This window comes from Heliangelus exortis, chromosome 15, assembly GCF_036169615.1.
Source record: "Heliangelus exortis chromosome 15, bHelExo1.hap1, whole genome shotgun sequence".
Classification (NCBI taxonomy): domain Eukaryota; kingdom Metazoa; phylum Chordata; class Aves; order Apodiformes; family Trochilidae; genus Heliangelus; species Heliangelus exortis.
Genome location: NC_092436.1, coordinates 410,125 through 436,064, shown reverse-complemented (window position 1 = coordinate 436,064; position 25,940 = coordinate 410,125). Strand labels below are relative to the sequence as shown.

The 25,940-nt window shown below is 42.7% G+C and overlaps 1 protein-coding gene across 2 annotated transcripts; it reads left to right on the top strand.

Annotated features, from left to right (window-relative positions):
* The first annotated feature begins 165 nt into the window (after nt 1-165).
* RBM27 (RNA binding motif protein 27) lies at nt 166-23,238 on the top strand. 2 transcript variants are annotated; one of them, XM_071759147.1, is made up of 21 exons: nt 166-369; nt 2,379-2,497; nt 3,317-3,441; nt 5,217-5,323; nt 5,901-6,094; nt 6,844-7,101; nt 7,440-7,673; nt 8,856-8,990; nt 11,079-11,228; nt 13,031-13,178; nt 13,439-13,592; nt 14,476-14,748; nt 14,859-14,987; nt 15,833-15,955; nt 16,475-16,549; nt 16,663-16,827; nt 17,252-17,356; nt 17,460-17,651; nt 18,858-18,944; nt 19,416-19,526; nt 20,128-23,238. In XM_071759147.1, the coding sequence occupies exons 1-21, from the start codon at nt 311-313 to the stop codon at nt 20,212-20,214; spliced, it is 3,030 nt and encodes a 1,009-aa protein (XP_071615248.1). In that variant the 5' UTR covers nt 166-310; the 3' UTR covers nt 20,215-23,238. The 2 variants fall into 2 exon arrangements, with proteins under 2 accessions (XP_071615248.1, XP_071615249.1); XM_071759148.1 differs by lacking the exon at nt 11,079-11,228 and having other exon boundaries at nt 168-369.
* The last annotated feature ends 2,702 nt before the right edge of the window (nt 23,239-25,940 follow it).

The window sequence follows — 25,940 nt, the reverse complement described above, 5'->3', positions numbered from 1 at the left end:
AAGAGCCCCCCCCAAGATGTCGCGCCGGCCGCTCGTGTGCTCCCTCACCCGAGCTTGCTGGTTCCTCGCTGACCTTCGGGACGGGCTCCGGGCGGCTGCGATTGGCTGGAGGGGCAGAAGCGCCGCCCTCTGATTGGCGAGCGCAGCGCAGGTCCCGCCCCGGCTGTGCCCAGCGGGTTGCGTTGCGGGCTGGCGGCAGTTCCTGTAGTAGGCCGCGGCGGGGGAAGGAGCGGGCCGGGCCGGGCCGGACCGGGCGATGGCGGCGGTGTAGAGCGGGGCAGAGCGGGGCCGGGCGGGACGCGGCGCCACCATGATCATAGAGAACGTGGACGCCCTGAAATCCTGGCTGGCCAAGCTGCTGGAGCCTATGTGAGTGCGGGCGGGGGTCGGGCCCGGCGGGGTGGCGGGGCTGCTCCCCCTGAGGGGAGGCGGGCGCCGAGCGGGGTCGTGGGGCCGGGAGGGAGGGAGGGAGGCGGTGTGGGGCCCGGCCCTGTCCCCGCCCGCTCTCCTGTGCCTGGGGCAGCCCCGTCCCCGGCGGCCGCGGGGGGTGACAGGGCCCGGAGCGGCGGAGCGTGGGGTCGGGAAGGGCCGCGGGAGCTGCGGGAAGCTGTGGGCGGAGCGGCCGAGGGCTGCGGGGGGATGAGCGGCGGCAGAGGATGAGAGGCTCGGAGGGTTTGCGGTGGGGAGCAGGGCAGTGCCCGCCGTGGCTCGGGAACCGGCCCGCCACAGAGCTTCTGCACCGTAAATCCCTCCCGAGCGGCGGGAGCCACGGTTAGAGAGGGCATCGCCTGGAATTCCTGCGGGGGCTTCCTGGGTTCTTGTTCTGGATCAACCTGAGGACTCCCCAGCTGCAGGCATTCGGGAGCAGGCTCTGGAGAAAGCTCCCTGGCTCTCCTTCGTGCTGTTGGAACAGAGTGGGTCTGTCTGAGACCTGCCCAGATCGCTCCCCAGGTCTGCCAGGACTGCAGCACAACTCCTGCTGCTCTGCCTGCACGGCCGGTTCCAGACACCCCGGGGCTCCGAGCTGCCCCACGGCGAGGGGGCTTGGACAGGAGGGTTGGTGCCAGGGGAGCAGAGAGGGGGGTCCTGGCAGCTGGGGGTACGGGAGCTAAAATGCAAAATGGTCACGCTGGAGAAATGTGCAGAGCTGCTCCTGTCACCTGTAGTGTGGTGCCTGAGAGAGGCTGGTACCGGGGCAAGGGCACGGGGGTGGTTCATAACCCTATGGATCATCTCCTGTGTCCTAAACACAGGGTTTATAGACAGTTCCACGAGGGCACCAGCACCCAACACATTACATGCAGCTTGTTTCTTTCTGTCAGTGTGTGTGTAAGAACTGTAAAATCTGTAAATGGTGTGGTTTCTTTGTTGTTAATTGCTACATTTAACGTGGCTTTCATCGGATGCTGGAAACAGCCAGCAAACTAATTTGGAGTGGAGCTGCTTGATTGGCAGCTCACAAGGGTTTTTATTTTCTCTAGCCAGTTGTCCTCTGCATGGCTTCTTGTGTTTTGTTTGTTTTCTGGATTACTTTTTAATTTTATATTACATCGAGATCCATATGCTTTAAATTATTTCCTTCTGTTTCCATAGTTGATGTTCTCTTAACTGTTAGTCTAAAAAAAAAAAAACCTCCAAGTATTTAACTTGTGGAAGTGTTTTGGGTTCCTGCCTACCATCTGATAGCTTGCATCTGCATCTTTGGAGAGAGGCAGAACAAGGAGCTATTGTTTAAATTTTTTAACATTGTTAATCTAGTTAATTCTTGAAATGTTTTTTTAGTAGCTGAATAGTGAAATCTAAAGCAATATCCAATTTGAAGATCAGCTGCAGAGTATTGTTGCTCAAAGTTGGTCTTTTTTGGCTTTCATGAAGGTGGGTAAGGGCTGAAGTAATGTGGACAGTGAATCTGTATTAATAATGAACCCTTTAGACATTTTACCAGTGTTGAAGGAATATTGCAAAGTTTGTAGGCATGGAAATAATCCCTGGGGAAGGAAAACCCCAGGATGCTTAGCCCAGTAACTTAAACATTCCTGTGTGTATTTAAAGTGTGCTTTTCTTACACAGCTTTCTGAAATGCTTGTCATGGGGATGATGTTTTAATACTTTGAAGCCACTCTAATCTTGCACAAAAGAGGAAAGGTGTTTTTTTTTTTCCAAGCAAACCTCAGGAAGGAGCAAAAGACTTGGGAACATTGTCAGGAGGGTGCTCACACAGCAGCTGAAGTTTTGTGCTGGAGAGGAACTGTCCTGAGTCCATCCCTGTGCAGCTGAGCTGGGTGTCAGGAGCCACAGGCTGCCTGGGTGGCTCCTCTGTCCAGCACGGGGTTTGGCATCCTGCAGCAGAATAAAAAATGGTGTTTTTTTCTCAATAGATGTGATGCAGACCCCTCAGCCTTAGCCAACTATGTTGTGGCATTAGTCAAGAAAGACAAACCAGAGAAAGAGCTGAAAGCTTTCTGTGCTGATCAGCTGGATGTCTTTCTGCAGAAAGGTACTGTGCTCTCTCTGCTCTGTGCTTTGCATCTCACTGGGGGGAGGAGGAAGGAGGAAGCTCCATGAGGGGTTCTTCAGTTCCCTTGAATACTTGTTTGCCACGGGTTGGATGTTCCTGAGTGTGAAGGGATAAAGATCTTCTGATTAAACTAAAGAAATCTGAAGCTGGAGTTGCTTCTTCTCAATCGTGGTGGGTGGGAGAAAATCCCCTGAAATAAAAGTCAGCAATTTGATTTTAAAGTATCAGTCATGCTGCCAGAAGTTTCCCTGACAGTTGTTTGATAACTTCTGAGAACCTGGTACATATTAATCTTTCAGGCTTTAGATCAGCTTCTCACAGCAATTTTGTTCAAATTCAAGCTTTTGAACAATTGAGATTCTGGTGCTCCCTGGGGAAGTTATTGTGCACTTCTTGTGAGCTGGTGTTAAATTGATGATTAGGCTTCTGTGAATGAGTTACTCAGAAAAATTTCTGTGAAGAGGCTGCAAACTGCAGCAAATGGAACAACTGTGGGCTTGTTCCTTCCCATAACTTTTGATCCCACTTGCTGCATAGAATGTTTCAAATTTGTAAATATGATTTAAGGAAAAGTCTGTTTCTGTCTTTGGTAGTCCCAGTGAATTTCTTTGTCTAAATAAACAACCTCAGGTTCCACAACTGCAATTCCAGCCCCTTGGATGGAACTGATGCTCATTGCTCTGGGATGCTGCTGTGGGCAGCCCACCCGGATGACTTCTTTCAGGGACTTCTCTGGAAAATATAAAAGTGCCCTCAAGTCAGTGTGTAACAATGTTTTCTTGTGTTCTGTATCCACAGAAACTTCAGGTTTTGTAGATAAACTTTTTGAAAGTCTGTACACAAAGAGTTATCTTCCTTCTCTTGACCCCGTGAAAGTAGAAGCGAAGCCTGCAGGCCAGGAAAAAGAAGAAGTCAAGGAGGAGGTAACATTGCTTTTTCTGTCTGCCTGCCTCTAATTTTCAAATGAGCCATCCTGTACTTTTGTGAGGCAAAAGGTGAAAGAAAAATCTGCTCTGGTGTGACCAGTGATCTTTGTGACCTCTGTGCACACGGGGGAAAATCTGGGACTGTTCAGACAAGAACATTTTTAAATCCCTGTGTAGATGATGCCTTTGATCTAGATCAGCACTGTTCAGAAACCCTGCTTGGACATCCCTGGAGGTACAAGCTGGGAATGATTTGGAAGGGTTGAAGAGAGGGAGAAGCAAAGACATTCCAAAACTTGTCCTTTTCCAGTTTTGTATAGGCTGTGAGGAATAGAATTTATTTTAAATGCTTTCTGTAGTACTTGAAATCGGTGACATATGGTGGCCTCTATATTGAGGGATAATTACTTTTAAAAAGTAATTTTAAAGGTAGACCTAATTTGCCAACCGTTCTTTCTTTTATCATGTATTTAAGCTTTATTGAAAATATTGAAAACAATCAAGTTTTTGAGTAACATTCCCATAGCTGCCTAAATCTCTTTGCATATTACATTTCTTCTGCTATCTCTTGTCTGAGATACATGGGTTTTTCTTTCAAGTTGGTGATTTTCCAAGGGAAGGGACCTCCTGTCTGTGTCTGCAGCATTGTAAAATAAAGTTGCTATTTAGTTTTTTGCTTTCCTTCCTGATGGCCTCTGAGGATGAGACCCAGAATTAGCATGACAAGTAGCATTGGTGATGGAAGTCCCCCATTTACTGTCACTTTAATAAGCTTTCCAACCTCAAACTCCTGCCACAATCTGTACAGACTTTATCCCTTCAGCTGACTTAACCAGTGCTCAGAAACTGGGGAGGGCTTGGGGGTTGAGGTTTGGGCGTTGGAATAAGGCAAAAGAAGCTATTTAGGACAGGTTTATGAGCCATCTTTACAGGGTCAGGACACAAAAGAGCTGTTTCAACATCACTAGGGCCCTGATGGTTTGTCACACAGCCCCGTGTGCTACGTGAGTCCTGCAACTGGAGGACACAAAGCAAGTGCAGAGTCACAGCCCAGGACAGGTTGGAAGGGACAGCCTGTGGTACAACCCTCTGTTGAAAGCAGGGCCTTAGGTCAGGCTGTCCAGTGCCCTGTCGAGCCAGTTTGAGTATTTCTACCACTTCTCCCTAAACAAGGATGTGGGAAGCCTCACGTTTTGTTTTGTTTTAATTGGAAAAAAATCTTTTAAAAATTATCGCATCTAAGCTTTTGCCACCAAAGGTTTACCATAACTTCTGGTCAGTGTAAAATGCCACAGAGTGGGTTTGAAGTGATTTGCAAGCAAGAAATGTGGCTGGTTCAACCATGTGAACAGGTTTTCTTTGCTTTAAAGCATTTTTTTACAGGTGTAAACTAGTGGCACACCTACCTGGAGAAGTTAACTCTCCTTATTTGTGATCCAGTGACAAGATTCAGAAAATACCTCATTTGTAGAATTGCTTACTCTACTGGGACAGAGAATGTCATTATTTGTGAATCCTGTTTAAAAAGAAAATATCAAAGTAGTTTTACTTTGGGGCATTTCCTCCTCTGCAGAAAACCCTGCAAGACTTGAAACAAAAAGTCCAACGACCTCTAGCACTTGATTACCTGTAGTGCTTAAGTACTCTGTGCAAGTAATACTTCAGTATTCTTTTCAGAAGGGATGTTAACTGTGACTTGAACTAAATTTTGGTTTTCTATTCTTCATATTTTTATTTTTTAAAAAAAAGTGATACTCATCCTGGATTTGTAGTTGTCTCTTAAACAGAACTTCCAAGAGCCAGTTGAAGAAGAGAGGGATAGCAGGAAAAAGAAGTATTCCAGTCCACAGAGAAGCCGTGGAGATTCCAGTGAGCAAAGGTTAGTTTTGAACCAAAAGATTCTTCTGTATTTATGGACAATCTTTACCTGTGGTTCTCCACCCTGTAGGTAGTGGTTTCTTTGGTTTTTTCATAAAATAATGATTTAATCCCTACTTTTCTTCATCTGCAATATCACCTGTGTGCTGATCACACAATATTACCATTATTATATCAATATTACCATGTGCTTATCCCTAGAAAAAGTGACAGTGTTTTTCAAATGTTAATACCTGTGAATGTCAGGAGTTCCATTATTTCCTTTATTACATAAATAACAAGATATTTGGGGGTGTTTAGGGGTTGTTCACACAGCACCAACGTCACTGAAAACACGCTCTCTTCTGGCTGTCTGGCTTTTTCTCCTTCCCAATTCTTCTTGGTCCTTCCCTTGCTGGTTTTCACAGCATCTCAGAGGGAAGCAGTGATTTCCACTTTCCTGTGTCAGCAGGGAATTTCTGACTCCAGTGTTTCCCTCCCCAGACTGGGTGGGAATGGTGGAGGCCGTTGCGTTGCAAGGACGCTTTTTCGACTCGTTTTCTCTTTTCACGCACGGGGGGTCTGAATGTGTTTTCCAGATCCAGGGAGAAAAAGAGAGATGATGGGAAGTGGAGGGACTACGACAGGTACTACGACAGGAGTGATGTGTACAGGGAGAAGTCTGGCTGGAGGAGGGGCAGGAGCAAAAGCCGCAGCAAGAGCAGAGGTTTGAGCCGGAGCCGCAGCCGCAGCCGGGGTCGGAGCAAAGACCGGGACGGGAGCAGAAGTGTGGGTGAGTGCCCAGGGTGCTGCTGGAGCAGTTGGATGAGAGCTCTTTGTTCCTGAAATTATTAAGATAATTCTTCAGAGTAGAACAGTTAAGGGGATTGTTTGCTTCTTTGCCAACCTCTTAATTTATCCACAGGTGTATACCCGTGCAGATCAGTAGCTGATATTTTTATGCTGTGTTTTGATGAAGCTGTTGATCTGTATTTTCTTTTTCCTGTTCTCCCAGATCTATGTTTTTGCCAAATAGCGTTGCCCTCTTTCTTGCTTGGTTACTGTGTAGATTTTAGAGGAGGTTTCTTTGTAATTGAAGGTGGTTACCATGTGATTCATTGTTCTTTTAAAGCTAATTCGGGTGGGTTGGAAACCTAAGAGGCAGAGATTACAAGGGATTTCCATGCATATTGAGACCGCATGAGTTGAGGGTGGGGGGTAGGATGGTTGTTTCAGGCTTTTCCCTCTCTATTTCCACTTTATAAGAGAAAGCTGTAATCCAAGATGAAATTAAGGAGTAGAAGAATAAATGTGTATTTTGCAAAGAAAACATTTAGATTTGTGAAGTTAACCTTGTTAGGTTATGTGCAGTTTTTATTCCATTGGTAAGACCAAGCTCCTTCAAGAGCAGTTTAACATACAGAATACTGAATGTTTAAGGAAATGTTTATACTGTGTGTTAGTCTTTTTTTCAAGGCTTTAATGTACACAACAAAGCATGAAGAGTTTACCTAACTTTTTTGGTGGTTTTGTTCTAAACAGAGCACCGAGAGAGATCAAAATTCAAGAGTGAAAGAAATGATGTTGAGAGCTCATATAATCCAGTGTCTGCATCTCCTGGTAAATCTACTGAACAGTATTCCTCTGCACAGTCTATTCCCAGTGCTGTGACTGTAGTTGCACCTGCACACCATCTGGAGAACACAACAGAGAGCTGGTCAAATTTCTATAACAACCACAGCAACCCCAGTTCCTTTGGCAGAAACCCTCCTCCTAAAAGGAGATGTCGAGATTATGATGGTAAGTTACCTCCTAATTACTTTTCTGTTTCATACCCTGTTATAATTATTCTGTGACTTTTTTTTTTTAGATGTTTACTAAATGTAGGCAGCAAGACAAATTGCAGTAGTGTGTGGAGAGATGTATATAAAAGATGCATATGTGACATGTTTCTATGCTCTTATAGAAGATTATTTTGATTTGAATTATTTTGAAACCTCACCTGATAAAGTAACATTTGACCTGTGATTGCATGTTTTCTCTACTAAGAAAATCCAGCAAAGAAATGAGTTTCTACAAATTAATGCCAATTATTTCTTTTTCCCCCTAAAAAGGTTACTGACTGTTCTGTTTTGCAGAGCGAGGATTTTGTGTGCTCGGTGATCTTTGCCAGTTTGATCATGGAAATGATCCTTTAGTAGTAGATGAGGTTTCTTTGCCAAGCATGATTCCTTTTCCTCCACCACCTCCTGGACTTCCTCCTCCTCCTGGAATGCTTCTGCCCCCCCTGCCAGGCCCAGCTCGTAACATGAGGTTGCCAGTTCCACAACCTCACCCACAGGCACCCCCTCCCGTTGTGCTCCCCGTTCCAAGTAAGTCAGAACCATGTTCTGTGTTTCTTTATGCCACCAAGTTGAAGTGATGGCTCTTCCTGGGAGATCTGTCTGTATTCAAAGTAATCAGTTCCAGTTTCTTTGCTGTATTATGGAAAACGTTGCCAAAAAGAGTCTGAAAAATCAGCCTGTAAAATATGACATTCCCAGCTCCAAACTGGATGAGGTTGGGTGGGGAAGCAGAGGGGGTGGGTGTCTTTCAGGTTATCTCCTAACCCTGGTGGTGTTTGGATTGATCACCAGCAATTGAATTACTAGATGGTTTGTTTCCTGATGCAGTAGTGTTGAGGTTTAATCTGGTAAAAGCTCTACAAACTTCCTGTTCATGCTGTCTTATGTATTGAGTTTTAATAGCAGATAATGATACATGTAAAATCTATTCTGGCTCAGCAGCAGTCTCTTGAGACTGTGTAGCCTTTTATTATTTTACTGCATCTTACAATGTAAATTCTATGAAGAAATGGGTGATTACAAATGGGTGATTACTCTGTTTCATGCTCTCTATCCCAGTAACACAAAAAATGCTGTGACAGTTGTATCAAACAGCAGCAGCCACGGGATGAGAAGCAATTTGTGTAGGACTAACCCTCAACTTTGCATGAGCCTTTGAGCAGGTGGGATTGGCTTGTGCTCTCTGGTTGTAGTTGTGTCCTGATAGGCTGTGTAGTGTAACTCACTGTCCTTTTCTGGCCACATGGTAAGTAGGGATGTTTGTGCCTATATGGTACAAAGAATGCAAAAATAGCTGAACAGACTCCTTGTCTGTGAATGCCTTTTGCCTCTAGTTCTGGTTTCAGAACTGCAGTCCAAATGTTGCTGATACAATCTCCTGCTCTGAGCAAGCCTTCATTTTCCATGGCAAAGCTGAGGGAGGAGCTGCTGTAGCTAATGCAAACTCCAGCAATAATAAATCTCTGGGGAAGAAAAGACACTTTTTTTTCCTTACAGCCTTGTCCTTGGTGGGAAAGAGAATAAGTGTTAGAATTAGAGCAACTTACCTGAGCAGGTCTTCACAACTTACTTTTACTGTAAAGGGCTTGTAAATGTTTACAATTTTCACCTTAGTCAAAGCATGAAACAAACGAATTTCACTGAATTGCTTGCACACTTTATCTGTAGAGTTACAAGTCATGGTGATTCCTTTTTTTGGTGTCATTCCAGGGCCTCCTTTAACACAGTCAAGTTTGATAAATAATCGTGACCAGCCTGGGACAAGTGCAGTGCCCAGCCTTGCACCCGTGGGAGCAAGACTGCCTCCTCCTTTACCCCAGAACCTCCTCTATACAGTATCAGAACGTAAGCAAATACCTTTTTTATTATTATTTATTTTCTAATCTGTTTGGGGTGCAAATTTAAGAACTCCTCTATTGATCTGTGATGAGCAATTATGACCTCTGTCTTCCTCCAGTTGATACACATCTAAAAAGAAGTCTGATGGCTTTCCCTGTGGTCAGTGTGTTGCCTGCTGTGACCACAGGGCACAGCAGCAATGTTCTGTCACCACCTGAGAAAAGAGCATTTGTGGAGAACTCCCTTTGGGTTTTAGTAAGATTGTTGCATAAGAAAGGGATCTCTTCATCTTCAAGCAGTTTAGTGAGCAAAAGGTGGATCTGCAAACCTGTAATTAGTGTTGAACTTGGTCTTTATTCCTATCCAGTTTTGACTCCTGCAGATGAGAGGATTTTGTTTTTCAGCTGTGTAACTCAACAGTCTCTACAGTCTTCATACACATTACTACTTTCTTTCTATCTTTTTTTTTCTAACCTAAGAAATGGATGCTTTTTGATGGGCGTGTCCATCCTAATGGACAGCTCAGTTTTTTAAAAGTGTGTTTTTATGAGGGGATACCTGGAGAGTCCTACCTAGGTTGCTCAATTTAAATCCAACAAAGCTTATGTTTTTTTGATAAGGGGAGGCATGTAATGGCATTTCCATATTTTACATGAGGAAAGTAAGATAATTAAATCTCAATATTTCACAATATTCCCACCTGGTTTTTATTTTTACATATGTTTTCTGTATGTTATTCAAAGGAGAGCTCTAGTTCATGGTCCATGTCATTGCCTTTGTGACTTCTTTTCAGAATTTCAGTCACTCACATATCTTGTTAGATAATCTGTTCAGTTATTTCCAAATGCTGTCAGGCATTTAACTGTTACCATCTGATTCTTTCAGCTTCACTTCATCCAACAGGCAGTTCTGTCTCTCTTAGCTCCCAGGGCATCCCTGACTTCAGCTGCATTACCCAGTTGTGTTCTCCAGAACACATGGAGCTTATTGTGAGTTGTGTTCTCCAGAACACATGGAGCTTATTGTGCCCTGCTCACAGCTCCTGGTTGCCCTCTTGCAGTCAATCCTATGCCAGATCCTGGAGGAGGAACTTGTGGCTGAGCTGGTTCAAGATTAATCAAAGTTCTTGGCAGAGTCTGGAACTGAACTGTAAAACATCAGCATAGAAACTCTGGGGCATTGGTTCTAAACTGTAGAGTCTTGAATTGTTGCTGTGGGAAAAAGGAGCTGAAATCTGGAGTGCTTCAGTCTGTAAAGTCCCCATGTATAGTCATTCATTTCTGTTCCAGGGTGCTCTGATGTTTCTGTGGAGGCTTCTCATAGACTTGATTCATTCTAGTTCTTGTGTAGCTTTTCTATTTTATGTTTGGAAAAAGGCATCATCCTTGATTTGGACCTTTGGCTGGAGGAACAGTATGAGCTGATTCTGTCATCTTGTGTTCTCATGGTTACCCCTTTTAAATCAGAGAGTCAATTAGTACCTTGCTGGAGCTAGGGAGCTGGTCTCATTCTTATATAAATTAAGAGAATTTAATAGGTAAGTATTGATCAAATTACCTGATTTCTCAGCTTTCTTTGATTTGAATCATTTAAGTGTGGTTTTTTTTAAAAAAAAAAAAAAAAAAAAAGCTTTTCTGAAGTAAACTGGATTTGGGCAGCAAAGACTGAAAAAAATCTCTGTATCTTCTGCCCTGAGAATAAAGGCTCAAACTAAATCATCTGTTGCTCCCCTTGGAACACTCTCAGGTGGTGGTGTGAAGGTTGTCCCACAGATACCTCCCTCCTTTCTCAGGCAGCTCATCAGCATTACTGAATGATTGTGACCCGTGAGCTTTAGACAAACAGTGACAATCAGATGGGGGAAAAAAAAAAATTAAAAAAAAAAGGGAGAATTTGCCCACATAGGCTTGGTCATCAGGTGCAGGTGAGGGTGTAAAATGGCTTCACACATTGGCTGTACAACCTCTCTTCTCTCTCCTCTTCATCCAAAACAACTTCAGGTTCTTGGACATCCACGCATTTCCTTAAAGGAAAATTAACCCCGAGTCTTAAACTCATTTGAAACATTCTTTCATTTCTCTCCTTTTTTTATAGATACATATGAGCCAGATGGCTATAACCCTGAAGCTCCTAGTATTACCAGTGCTGGTAGATCCCAGTACCGACAGTTCTTTACAAGAGCACAAACGCAGCGTCCAAATCTAATTGGCCTAACATCTGGGGAGATGGATACAAATCCAAGAGGTAGGAAGGGTTTCCAGTCATTGGTGTTGCTATTTTTGTCCAAGACCGTCAACACTTTTTTTTTTTTTCCCCTTTTTCAGGCTGGAAGCAGTAGCTTTTCTCACTGATCTAGTATTTCAGAGCAGTTTTCAGACATCTTCACCTATTCTAAAATGTTAATATGACCATATTAAAGTCAAAGCAGCCTTTTTGATTAACCACTCATTTGGTAGTGTTACAAGGGGGGATTTTGTTGGTTTGTTGGGTTTTTATTCCTCTTTATCCTGTGAAAGCACTTTTCAGGTGCTGGGTGCTCCTAGAAAGAAAAACATTGCAGAAAGATGGCTTTGAGCAGTACAGTCTGGAGGCTGCTTTCCATTTGCCAGGGGTGTGTTTAGGAGCTGGGGTGCAGAGGTGATGATCTGTCATACTTGTCCCAGCTGTTGTGGTGGTAGTGAAGAGGGGAGTGATCGTGGCATGTTTTTGTACTTGATGGTCTGAATCTGTCAGCCAGATGTTCTCCCTAAAATTAACATTTTGGGTAGCACTGAAGTGCTCCTAGCCCGTGGAAATCCCAGTCTGCATTTAAGTAGTTCTGAATCCTTAACTGGATGGATATGAATGTAGTTTCTTACTGGTGACTTTTACAAAATATCTTTTAGGGGAGAGAAAAGCCAAAGCTCTTTAAAGAAATTTTTGTTCTGTTAGCATAAGTTTCTTTTTCCCTCCTGCTTTCCCCACCCTGATCCTTAAAAGAGGGGTTAGATCCTTAAAAAAAAAAAACCCTAGATCCTTAAATTCTAGGGTTTCCTGTTACACTTCAGTGCTTCTTATTCAGTTGATGAGAGATGTTGTGTTTTTTTCAATACTTCCACTGATTCATCCTATAAATAATACAGTTAAATATTACAGAACAGAAGATGCTGTTTTCATCTTAATGAACATTGTAAAGGCAGGGCTGGGGCTTTGCTGCTGGCCCTCAGGTTCTCCCTAAGAACCCATTCCAGTTGTAAGTGTGGGTGAGTGTTTGGCAGTGGTGCTTCAGGCCACTGTTTTACTGTCTTTTTCACATGTGTGAAAGGTTAACTCTAACATCATCCTCCCAGGTAACATTAAAACTGTGCTGAAAATGCTCAGTCTTTGTTCTCACCACTTGCCAGAGCTCTGGAATATATAAAAGCCATAGAAAATTGAGTTATAACTCAGACTTCTTTTTAGCAGTTGAATATTTGGCATACACAGGAGAGGAACAGCAACAGCATGATCTTAAACAGCTTGTAAATAAACACTGGATGTAGTGGTTTTGCTTTGTGTTTGTAGCAGTTGCCTTAAACTCTCATGTCTCCAAGAGTATAATTTCATGCCATAGTTGTGCTTCATTAAGAGCTTTTTCACTGTCAAGGGTTAATACAGAGAAGTTGGTTGTGTATTCAGATCATGCCACATTGCAGAACTCCAAGCTGTGTCTGGGAACCTAGCTTTGTTTCTTTGCCTTTTTCTTGGTTTTTTTCTTCTCCTACAGAATCTGAATTTTCAGTACCTGAAAGGTGGACTTTTAGCTTTGTTTCTGCAAGCTAATACTAATCTTAAAGCCCAAAATCTCCTCCCTGCTGACTGGACTAGATGTTTTCCTCAAATGGTTTAGTTGGGCTAGCAAGTGATCTCTGAAGTAACTTCGTCATCAAAAGTGACCAATGTGATAATAAAGTGCTCCTAATTTTTATATTTTTCAACTCAGTCCTGTTTTGATGTTCAAGTGACAGCTTTCTCAATGTCTGTGTTGATGTGTAGTGAATAACACAAGCCTTTCTCTTCTCCTCCAGCTGCCAATATTATCATCCAGACTGAACCTCCCATTCCCATCACAAACAATAGCAGCAATGTGACCAGAGTTGTTCTTGAACCAGACAGCAGGAAAAGATCTCCAAGTAGCATGGAATGTCCACCATTAAAGAAACCCTGGCTGGGAAAGTAAGAATTAAGCAACTAATTGGAATGCACCTTGTTGCTGTTAATGCTGTGAATATTGCTGGTCATGAGTCCATGCATGGTTGGATCAGAACATCTGTGTCCACCCAATATGGAGACTAAATATTTGGTGATGGGAAGTTGTTTGTTGATGTCCAGAGTGTGTAATTCTTAGGAGGAAAGTAGAAATTTAGTGTGCACCAACATTTGCTGCCTTTCCCAAGCACAACTCTAAATTGCTGTCTTGTTCTCATTTTCTCTAGGCAAGCAAATAACAACCAGAACAAGCCAGGATTTTTGAAAAAGAATCAGTATACCAACACAAAATTAGAAGTTCGAAAAATTCCACCAGAACTGAACAATATTACACAGCTCAACGAACATTTCAGCAAATTTGGAACTATTGTAAATATCCAGGTAAAAAACAAAGTTCAGCTTCATGCCTGTATGTATTTTATCTCCCCTGAAGCCTTCTTGAATATTGCAGCTGATCTACTTTTCTTAAGAAGTCTTAGGAGGCTAACAGGGAGAGTAGGTAACCAAATCTAAAGCTGCCTTTTCTTGCTTAATCCCATCAAAGTGTGGCCTCTGCCTTCCTGAGGTCTTGTTTAATTTGAAAGGCTTGCATGTTTAACAGCATCTAAAACAGCTCAAGTTTTTTAGCAACTTGTGTATAATTTTTAAGAGAGATCTTCCAGCAATTTTTGTCTTGTATGATAGTCCTGCAGAATTTCAGGATTTTTACAAAGATGCTTCAGGAGAGGCTTCATATGTATCAGCTTATTACCACATCACATCCCAGAACAGGGATGTTCCTTGCCTTGTAAAAAGGGGGAAAGCACTATGTAAGCAAAATACAGATAGTTACATGGTTAAAGTAGCATTTGATTCCCATTTCTTTTTCTAGACAAAGCAGTTGCCTCTTAAGTTCTTGGTTAGAGATCTAAAAAAAGACAGATATCTGGGAAGACTGTTTCTTGGGTTGATATTTTTTTTATGTCTCAGCCCAAAAGATAACTGGTGCTTTCTGTACCTTGATAATGAAATAATGCATTTGAAAGATGCTGTCTCAATTGCTATACTGGAAAGTCCAAGATCCATTTTTATTATTACTGTGATTGATTTTTAAAGAAAAAGCAATATTATTCTGGATGGATAATGCTTATTCAAGCTGTTATTTTTTGTATTTTTGAGTGTCATGGATATCCTGTTCACTGCAGATTATTTGTAGCTTGGGTTGCTACTGGTTGAGATGTTTTCTTCCTTGAGGAATAATGCATTCTAATGGATTTTGCTTTAGGTGGCTTTCCAGAATGATCCAGAAGCTGCTCTAATTCAGTACTTAACCAACGATGAGGCCAGGAAGGCAATTTCCAGCACAGAGGCAGTTCTGAACAATCGGTTTATAAGGGTTCTGTGGCACAGAGAGAGTGAGCAGCAGCCCCCACTGCAGCAGCAGCAGCAGCAGCAGCAGCAGCAGACACCCCCCCAGTCTCTTCATCACCAACTTCACCTCCAGCAGCAAGCCCTGACCACATCTCCAGCTGTAACAATACACAGCAACCTGTCCAAGGTATTGTGCTGTCCCAAACCAGACAGTGCAGGCTGTCAGAGTTCCTAAGTGACTGACACTTCAAAAGGAGCAGGGTTACTAATCTGTAATTTTTCCATATTGGTTCACAGGTGGTGAATAAACCACTGGCATCTGGAGCCTATGTCCTTAACAAAGTCCCCGTGAAACGTCGGCTCGGAGCAGCAGGTGGAAACCAGGCTGAGTTAAGCCAGGCTGGGGCTGTGGTGGAGGACTCCCAGGTGTGTTAATGAAGGCTGACCATCTCCATACCATCAGTTAAAGCCTTGCCCTGTTAGCTGAGAAGGAGCTAGCAGAGAAAACTGGTGGAGTGGACTGTTCCCAGCTGCTTCTGTTTCTTCTCACTAATGTGCCATGCAGCCTGGGCCAGTCACCTCTTCCTGGTTTCCTTGGCTGTTCATATAAAACAGTGACAATGACTTCAGAAGCAAATTATCACTCTTTTAAGTAGCATAAAACATTTTTGGCAGTGCTTCATGGTAAACAAATTTGACAGCCTGTGTGTGATGTCAGCTTTTTGTTGGCACAGCTAATTGCTTTCCCAGTGATTTTTGAACTTGTGCTGTGCTTTATCAGTAGTGCTGGAAGCTTGTAGACTACTTCTGCATGGAGTTCAAGCTGATGCAGCTTAATTCACACTGATAATCCGATGGCATCTTATGTTCTTGGCCACAGAGAAGTTTTTTCTTTTAAGAAAAGAAGCATGCAGGTGACTTGTGCTGCATTATGGGATCAGAGTGTGATGTTAGACTGTGACTGCAAAGCTGAACATAATGCAGATGCAGAAGATCAGCTTCATGGCATTTCTAGTGGATATCAGGATGAGGAGTTCTGGATGAAGGAAAGGAAGTCTCCTGTAGAAATCCTTTTAGCAAGCATTTAAGCTGAGGACTTCCAAGCAATCAGTGCATTTATACGTGTGTTTTAATTGCCTTGGTTGTCTTGTCTCATTGCACAAATCTGGAAGTTTGTGCTCCTGTTTCACAGAATATGTTCCTCTAAAGTTAATTGCTGCTGTATCACGTGCTTTAAGCCATTACATATGTGTGTGTTTTTAATATTTCAGACATTTCCTACTTCTACAAGCCACTCAAAAATGGTTTACAGTACTTCTAACCTAAAGACATCTGTGAAACCTGGTGCAGGGTCTAAACCTCATGATGTGCAAGAAGCCTTTAAAAAAAAACAGGTACTTTACTACTCACTGCCTGACAATTAGCAATCAAAGTACTTTATAAAGAAAGGTTTGACAAGCAACTGAGACCTCATATTGCAGTATGGCTTTCTACATTAGTGTAATTTTTGTCATAATTATCAGAGTAGTTTGCACGTTGAGATTAATCATAGGTAAAGGAACTTTCCTGTTGAGGTGTCTTACTTGACACAGTTGGTTGTATGTGGGGTTTCTGGCTTTTCTTAAAGCATTTCTCTGCTTTTAATCTCTGCAGGTATGAGGAACTTAAATTACCATGTAGGAAATGTTTCTCTCAGAGGTGTCTGAAGGGAGGAAAAAAATTAGTAGAGTATTTCATGGCAGAATGTTAGACATTTTTTCTTGTTTTTCCTGATCAGATACACTGTGTGTTGTGCAGACTAGTAATTTTCACTATGGCCTTCACTTCTATACCTTGAAGAAGAAAATATGATATATGTGAGTACATATAATGCTAGACTGCTTTTACTGATAGCAAGTTTTCTTCTCATATAGGAGGCAATGAAACTCCAGCAAGACATGAGGAAAAAGAAGCAGGAGATGTTAGAAAAACAAATAGAATGCCAGAAGGTCAGTCTGGAGTGGGTTTTTTTAGTAAATTCATTCTTACTTTCTAAATGTCTGTCTGTTCAGTGTTAGTTTTCCTGGAATTTCACGTTTCTGCTCTTTTTTTCAATGCATAGATGTTGATATCCAAGCTGGAGAAAAACAAGGCCATGAAACCAGAAGAGAGAGCAGAAATAATGAAGACCTTAAAAGAACTATCAGGAAAAATATCTCAGCTAAAGGATGAATTAAAAACTTCATCTACCACCTCTACACCATCAAAATTAAAGTCCAAAACAGAGGTATTTATAGCACAAGACACTTGCCAGCCTGTCTCTTGTAACTGTTTCTGATATTGCATCCTAAAAATGCAGCAGCATTAGATCAAAACACTTCCAAGCAGTGTTTTTAATTTGGGATTGATAACCATGGACAAACAAGCTGTGGTTTTAAAGAACTCAGATGACCTAGTTTTGCATGTAGCTCATTCAAGGTAGTTTCACTTCTAAGGCAGAGAATTCTGGGTCCTTTTGAAAAATGGGTTGGGCAAGGGGCACACAGGCAATGAAACCAAACTGAACTGAGAGGAAAGTAGGGATATTTGGTACTGATCTGCCTAAATCATTTACATAAATGTTTTGATGAAGAAGAGGAATATACCCTTAAAGGCAGGCATTACCGTTCTGCTTTTTTCTTACGTTTTCTCTTTTTGCCTTTTTCTCTTAGGCCCAAAAGGAACTTTTAGATGCAGAGCTGGACTTTCACAAGAGGCTCTCATCTGGAGAAGACACAACGGAATTACGGAAAAAGCTCAACCAGTTACAAGTGGAGGTGAGTCTGCCTGGGGTGATAATTTTAATGCATTAGTGACATATAAATGTTGTAAATCCTCTCACACTGAGGGTGGCTCTGCACTTCCCTTGCCTCTGAGCAGGCTGCTCGTTTAGGCATTTTGCCTGTGGGTCGAGGAAAGACAACACCAAGCCAAGGAAGAGGCCGAGGCCGGGGCCGCGGTGGGAGAGGAAGGGGCATGCTGAACCACATGGTGGTGGATCACCGTCCAAAAGCACTGACAGTTGGAGGCTTCATTGAGGAGGAAAAGGATGAATTGCTACAGCACTTCTCTGTAAGTATGAGGCCACATTAAAGAAAAAAAAAAAAAATCTGAGGAAGAAAATCTGGGGCCAAGCCACAAATCTGAGATGAAGTAGGTAATCAGTGCCCTGGGTGTGTGCTCAGTTGCCAAGAAATGTGTAAATACCTGTTTCTTTTCTGAATTCTTGAAGATGCAAGACCTTTTTTGTTTTCTGTTAGTGCAAACAAACCAAAAACTTCATCCTGAATTCTTGTAAGAGGCTATAGATAAGCAGTTTCCAGAGTTATCAAGGGTGTATTTGTAATGTCTCTTGTAGCTGCCTTACAACAGCTGCCCAGTGCCCTTTTTCAGTGGTCAAAGCTAAATAGCTTACTCATATTCTGCATTCAAGTAATTTAAAACAGATCTTGGAAGGTTCAAAATGACCTATCAGCCTCTTTATGCTTACAAATCATTTTTCAAATTAGCAATTTGTCTTTTTAAAAAAGATCTTTGAATTCAGATTTTTGAGAAACCTCATTTTTCTGAAAGTTTTAGCCATCCTCAGCTGCCAAAACCTGCAAGTTTTTACAAACAATTAATGCTGTTGATGAAGCTGTTATCTTCTTAGCATGGGCAGCAGAAGAAGTAGTTTAAAAGCCAAATCTAAAGTTGACCATAGTTTTCTGTTATGCTGCTTGTACTCCATGTGTAAATTACTTTTGTTTGCTTTGGGGTTTTATGGGGTCATTCCAATTCTTACTATTATGCAGACAAATTTTGAAAATGAAAACTTCTGGTTCACCTACCCATATTAGATTACTACTGAGGGGAGTTAAAAATACTCACTTAGAGAAGGTATCTAGGAGCTCTGTAGCAAAGTTTGATTCCTGTTGCTGAAATCTCTTCTGCAAATCACTCTGCTCTAAAGGACTTGGTTAACAGGCCTGAAGAAGTACAACAGTGAAGGGCAGAAGAGAATAAGGGAAATGATGAATTCAAAGAATTAACTTCTGAGCTTTAAATTAATACTCTTATTTCCTTTCATACTGCAAAATTGAGGTCTGGTTGTTAGAATCACAGTAAATCTGAGCTTTTGCCCCAAAATACATACAAATGCTGCAGCATTGCTGGATGATGCAGCTGAAGTTTCTCTGGCTCACAACTTTCTGCACTTCAGTGCACTGCAGCTGTAGCACATGATGATCGTGGCTTTGGAGACCATGACTGGAGCTCCTAATGATTTTTTTTTCACAGAAATTTGGAGATATAGAAGACCTCCAAGAAGAGGATTCCCCATTAAGTGTTGTTTTGACTTTTAAATCCCGCTCAGAAGCTGAGAATGTAAGTAGAATAATGGATCTATCCTTTTCATGGTTCTAAAATAAGAAACTTTACTTGTGTCTAGCTCTGCATGTTAAGATTTGGTAGTCCTGAAATCCCACTAGTTTGAGCTTGATAGTTTGGGTATTTGCTGCCACTGCATGTAGTGTCAGTAAAGGGGAGGTGACTCCTGCTTACCTTAACAGCAACAGAGGTCTCTTGGTGATGAAGGCTCAGTGTCAGGATGAGCTCAGCTCTGTTATCTCTTCAGACTGCTCTAGATGGGCACTATCAGCAGGGTCAGGATTGACTGAGGTTCCTCTCAGAACCCTGAAGTGGGTGATTGTGGCTGAGACGTTTGAGATATTCAGACGTGCACCTGCCTGGCATCCATGGGGCTTAGCTCATTGTTGGCCATCTTTAAAATTCTTCACTTGATCCTTTTTCTTTGTTTTTTTGTTTGAAAATGTGTTCATTTAAATTACAATCTAGGCTGCTAACCAAGGATCCCGGTTCAAAGACCGAAGGCTACAGATATCATGGTACAAACCCAAGGTACCCTCTGTGTCTACAGAAATTGAGGAAGAGGAGTCCAAGGAAGAGGTATAAACATGTGTTAACAACCTCATCACTCTTGTAGGCATCTGATAGCTAAGAGCATTTTCAGAATACACTTTGCTGAGGAAATGTCATAAAATAAGTCTTTGCAAACCAGAAACGTAACTGGTTTTGTATAGCCAGGTGTGTTTCCACATTTTAAAAAGGGTAAAAGGAAGAAAAAAAATGCACTTTCTGGATGGGATGTTGATTTTTCAACTATGAAAATAAACCTCCCATTCTCTGTATCCAGCTTCTATCTCTTTGCTTCACAGTATCAATGCTCTGCTGTAGTACAAGTAACTCATGTTCTTTTCTGTAATTTTGAACCCATTCAGCTTTTGAAGGTTTTTTTCCTCCATCCAGGCATTTTAACACAGTTTAAAACTGTTGTTTCAGAGAGGTTGGGTGGGCTGCTTATTCTTCCTTCTTTAAAGTTTGCTGTTCTCTTCCTTCCTTAATGTGTGAGGCTTCTGTTCTTTCCATCAAACTTGCTGAGTGTAATTGTCTGACCAAACTGTCAACAGGAGCCTGAGAAGGAAGCACAGCTGGGGCTGTGCAGCAGGAAACATCTCTGTCTAAATGTGTGGTTTTTTTCTTCATCTAGGAGACTGAAACCTCAGATTTATTTTTGCACGAAGATGATGATGATGACGACGAAGATGAGGATGAATCCCGTTCTTGGAGAAGATGAAACTTGATGTTGGAAATGTATAATTTTAGGAATATAGTTCAAGCTACATCTTTTAAAGATTTATTTAAGGAAGTTGATGAGCCAAAAAAAAAGCTTTACTTTCTTTTCAAACCACAAGATTTAAAGTGAGCAGAGTTTGGTATCAAAACATTTCGGATGTGGAGCTGTGATCCCAAGCTAGCCAAAGGCCCAGTAATGTTTTATGGAATTACCAAGCTCACCAGGGTGGTGATTTTTTTCTATTTAAGAAGGATAAAAAAAAAGAGAGGGGGAAAAAAAATACTAGTATTTTCTTGTCCTCTTTGTGTGTCACCTGTATTACCTTGTTTTGGGTTTTTTTATAATGTGATTGGTTTGTTAGTTTCTAATTGAAAAGATATTACAGGTTTTATTTAGCAATATTATGGGGTTGGGGAAGAGATGCAAACTTTCATTAAATGTTATGAAAGAAAAAAAATTGCCTCATTTGCTAATTGTAAAAGGGTAGCATTTTGTTTCATATGGAATCACTTACTGTAGGAATTACTTGTGGCTAGATTCATAAATCATTTATTTCAATATATTTGAAAGCCACATGGTTTCTGTGTTCTACTGCTTTTTGTGAGAGGAGATGGAAGAAGCAATTTAACAGGGTTTTATTCAGTTCACTCTGTTTCTTCAAATTCTGCTTCACAGAAAACAACAGCAATGACACACATTTGAGTGAATTTTCACTCCCTGTTCATTTTCCTCTGTAGCTTCTGTGTAAGGTTCCAGTTCAAGTCAGACTGTTTACTGCATTTCAGTATTTGTGAGCATGAATGTAATAATGAGTTTCATACTTCCTCAGAAAGGAAAACAGATGAACTGTGTCTGCCTGACAGCCAGGAGAAACTCCTCCTCCTCCTCTTTTCCCTGTTGCCAGCTGTTTGTTGATGCTCAAACCCGTGCAGGGTTCAGGGCAAAATGCTCTGTAGCCAGGAGGGTGTCTGTGCCCTGCTCAGGGGTTGAACCTCTGCAGAGGAGTGTTCAGAGCTGGGCTTGGAAGGTCATCTCTTGATCTACAAGTGCAGTTTTGTTCAGGGACATTTAAGATCAACACCATTACATTCTCAGTTGCCTTACCATTGTACCTCTTTAAAAACATCCCCCCCTTGCTAACACACCCCCAGAAATGGTGTGTGTTGGGACAGAAGGGAGGGCAGCACCTGCAGGTCCTGAGCATCCACTTCCCTGGACTCTCCATTTGTACCCTGCCCTCCCCAGTACAGTTGATGTACATTGGATGTACATTTCTACTCAAAATAAACAGAATGTCAGTGCAGAAGTGCTCTCCTCTTTTAAATAATTAGTTTGCCACTCTACCTGCCTGCAAGTCCCTGGCTGAAGGAGAACAGCCCTTAAATTCTGATGAACTTTTGGCTGGTGACAGGTAGCTGAGCGTGACCCTGGGCTCACAGCTCTCCTGGCTGTGTCTGCCCCCCCAAACCAGGACCATTCCCTGTCAGCTGAAGGGAGTCTGTCTGCAGTATTCTGTCTCTTCACATCAAAACCTCACCTTTTAACTCTAACTAGGTCTTTCCTGCTAACACCCAGGCTAAATTACAGACCTGGAGGAACCAGGGGAAGCCAGTTGTATTTGCTTAGCAGAATGTCTTGCTGTTCTCCCATCATCTCTGCTGTTTTCTTTTTAGTGTCTGTGGCTCAGTCAGTGTATATTTTGAAAAATCCATTGCAGCAAACATATTTGAGTCCTGGCAGTTTAAAAAAGCGATAGAGAGGGAACAAAAGGATTTATATATTTTTTTGTACAGAGTTTTTTCTTAAACTGTATAATTTTGTAAATACCTCGCTTTTTTTGTGTACTAAACTACCAGCGTATAGATTTCAATAAGAACTGTTGTATTTTTGTATTTGGAAAAATGAAAATTACAGTGAATGAATGAAGCTGTAAGAAAAATTGCAGTAGCCTTTGACACATGTAGAGTGGGATTCCTTTTCATATGGTTTTAGCCCTAAAGTGACACCTGATGGCACTGTTCAGGGACACTTGTCCTTGCCTGGACCTGCTGGCTGCTTGAGTTGAGCAAGGTAGGAGAGAAGTGAGTGTGGTGGGTTTATTTAATGATTTTTTTGAGCTTCATACAATTTCTTTCCCCCCCATCTCTCTCCTTTACAGTTCATCCGTCCCCAAGGGACATCCCAAACCTGATTTCTGGGCACTGAGTTCAGCGCCTGCCCTGGAACCGCGCGGTTGTGTGAGTGATGGGCAGGGAAGCAGAGTCTGACTGCTGGGCTTTAGGAGCAGAAGGAAAATCTGATTGAAAGTGACCTTCATTTTGCCAAAGCTTATCAATCTCCCATTATTTTAGGGTATATTAAACTGGGGGGCAGGGGGGAGGCGTTCATTTTTTGGTTGGTTTGGATTTTTTAGTAGGTTACGTGACAGTACAGCTCACTTTGGGTTTATGGCAACACTTTCAGGGAGAACCTTAAACAAAAAGCTGTGATCAGGGAGGTGAAAAATACCCCAGCCCTGGGGTGCAGGGGGTGCTGCCTGCTGCACTCGGGGTGTCAGCATAGGAAGAGTATGTGATGAGGAAAGGAAGTAATTTAGGAAGATTTGTCTCCCTCTCGTTGCTGAATTAGCCTGTGCAAAAGGAACAAACTCAAGAGTTGAAAAGCTAAATCTGAAAACAGTTGCCTGCTTATTGTGGAAACAAAGCTTTTTTTAACAAAATCATGTGAAAAGGAATGAAGTTCTTCTTGGTGTATAGTAAATTGTACTATAGTTTTTACAAATTGTGAACTTGTGTAATAGTATAATAGGAGATATTGTTGAATTTCTAACTGTTTATACATTTAAATTCATATATGTAATGTTTGTTTTATTGATTACAATCTGAATTTCTAAGATGCATGTTGACTTTTTTGCAATAAAGATATACTTTGGAATGGTTCAAGATTTAGAAAAGACAAAGGAAATTCTAACTTAAATAAATTGGACAGCAGAACCATTCAAAAATATTACAACTACCACAAAAAGAGCGTTACCACTTTTTTTTCTTTTTTTTTTTTTTTTTTGGGGGGGGTGGTGGAAGTGTATGTGTGGAGAAGATATTTATTAGTATAGAATGTGTGTGCAAGTTTGTTTAACTTAAGAGTTTGGGGGGAAATTATCAGTTGGATTGGTGCCCTGAGCTCATTCTGATTATCACAGCTACATTGATTGGGGGGAAGGGGAAAATTATGGGGGGAGGGATTCCAGTAAAGGCTATTTTACATTTTGGGGTGGTTCAAAGTTTAACAGAAAATGAAGAATGTTTTGTAGCCCATGGTGGGTTCTCTGGTCCCTTTAGAGACTTGGAGCATTTCTGGGTTATTGCAAAGGGTGTGTACAAAATTATGGTCACACAATTTCTTACCCCTTTGCAATTAGGTCTGAAATCTAATTTGTCCCCTTATTAACTTCATTCTTGGTCTTTGCTGCTTTGGCTTCTCTGCCCTGTGTTGCTTACAGGAATGTAAATGTTCCTTTGCAGCTATTTAACAGCTGTTTCTCTTGTGTCCCTCTCCCTCACCTGTGGTTATTTTGAAAACAGATTCCACACTTTGCCAGAATCTTTCCTTCCTTCTTCCTCTTGTTTTGAGGACCACAGGGAGGAGAGGAAGCAACTTGATAGTATATTTAATAACTGTGTTTGTGTGGCTGACTCTCACATCCCTGTGTGCTCCTGCAGTCTATCTCAGAGCACAACCTGGCTTTTCTCTTCCTGATAAACCTGGGGCCTTTGGACATTTTCTCATTGCCAGGCACTGAACTTTAGAATCTTTCCACTGTCCACTTTCCTGGCGATAGCCACCAAATAATCCTCATTCTGCAAGGTGCAGCAGAACCCAGCCGGGGGATGGAGCCTTGACACGGAGCAGGAAACCGTTGGCATTCAGGTCAGAATATTTGTTTCTTCCTGGGTGATCAAAATCTCCGTGGGCAGCAGAACCAGGCTGGAGGAATGGGGTGAGGAACCTGAGGCTGAGTCCCCTGTCAAGGCTGCACCTACCAGGGGGAAGCAGCACCAGAGGGCGTGGTGTGGGACAGGACTTGTGTTCACATCTCCAGATAAATGCATTTTAGAGCACTATCTTCTGTGACATGAGCAGTATTCATCCTGGAAATCTGGTGCATTTTACTGTGTTTTGGCTGCTTATTTGACTTTCAATTTGATCTCAAAAAGTGCTTTCCCAATGGTAAACTCAGTTATGGTGGCACAGATTTTCATACAACACTTCTGTGCTTTCTCATAGCTTTCTGCCTGCTGTCTTGCTTCTGACCCTGCTATAAATTCAAAGTTTATAAATCCACACAGCTTTGTTTTTGCTGCTCTTGTGTGACCTGAAAATGGTGCAGGTAGAGGAAGGTGCTGTAGTTTTGAACTCTTGGTTGGCAATGAGCCTGTGAGAGGTGGGATGCAGGGAGTGATGGTTTCCACATTGGCCACATCCCCCAGGCACCATCCCTCATCCCTGTGTTTACCTCCATTCCATATGGAATGGGAGATGTTCCACCTGGATGCCCGTGGCACGCAGCAAGTTCTGTGTTGGTGCTTGGCCTCAGGGGTGAGGGTGAGGTCTGGCTGTGCCCCAGCACTGGGCAGGAGGCCCCAGAGTCACCCCCAGCCCAGGCTCTGGCTGCTGTGTTGTTTTTCATCACATTTTGGAGGAGTGGATCCCCTCCTGTGCCCCTTCTCTCTGTGCTGTGCTGATGAGGGTGATGGTTTGGAGGTAACTCCAGCCCAGCCTGCAAATCCTGCACCCACAGCCTCCCAGCACTTCTGCCCTGTGATTTATTTAAATGCTGATAAATTATACATCCCTGGCACTTTAGTAATTCATGTGAAAATGACTTGGAGACAACTCAACACAGTGTACCTTGGCGTGCTCTCTGGTGGCTGAGGACATGTCAGACAACAATTCTCTGCACTTCCTAACGTGACTGAGTTCTCTGTGGGTCAGAGCAGTGAGGGAGATTTCTTGGACAAGCACTCACCCAGCTGCTGGTGCCTCTGCTGTGAAAGAGGGGGTAAGGTCTGCACCAGGACCAGGCTGTGTGGCTGCAAGCAGAGCCAGACCCATGAGACAGGACGTTCAGGCTGTGTTTGGACACATGGAAGCTTCAATACCACTGGAATACTTTAATACCAGTTAACACCAGGAGAAGGATGTGACAGGGACAAGAGTAACGAGACCTGTTAATTCAGCTACAAAACAGTGTCTGCAGTTTGCTCGTGGTGGAAGGAAGGTGAGTTCCTACAGATCTGCACTGCCCCAGATGGTGGCACGGGGCCACCATGGAGCCCACGCCGGGTGACACCAACGTGGGTCAGTGCTGGTGGCACCTCCAGTCCCAGGACGTGGCCACGGGATGAGCTGGGAGCTGAGCTCAGATGGAGCAACCACTGTGACTTCTGCAGTGAAACCCCAAGAAATGTGAGGGTGGAAGGGATGAGTTTAACATCAGGTGACAGGAGTTCTCCCACCCCGTTTGATTCTTACATTTTCATTTCAAATTTTCATTAAGGTTTCAGGAAGCATTAATGTAAGGGGGATGTGATGGCAGCACAAAGCTGAATGATTTCCACCAGAGTTTGCTCCATCCTGCAGCTGGGACTGAGCTGGGGGGGGATCTCAGCTCCTCCTTGTAACAGAAGGCATTGAAAAGCAGCATCAAACCTGGATTCCTGATGTGA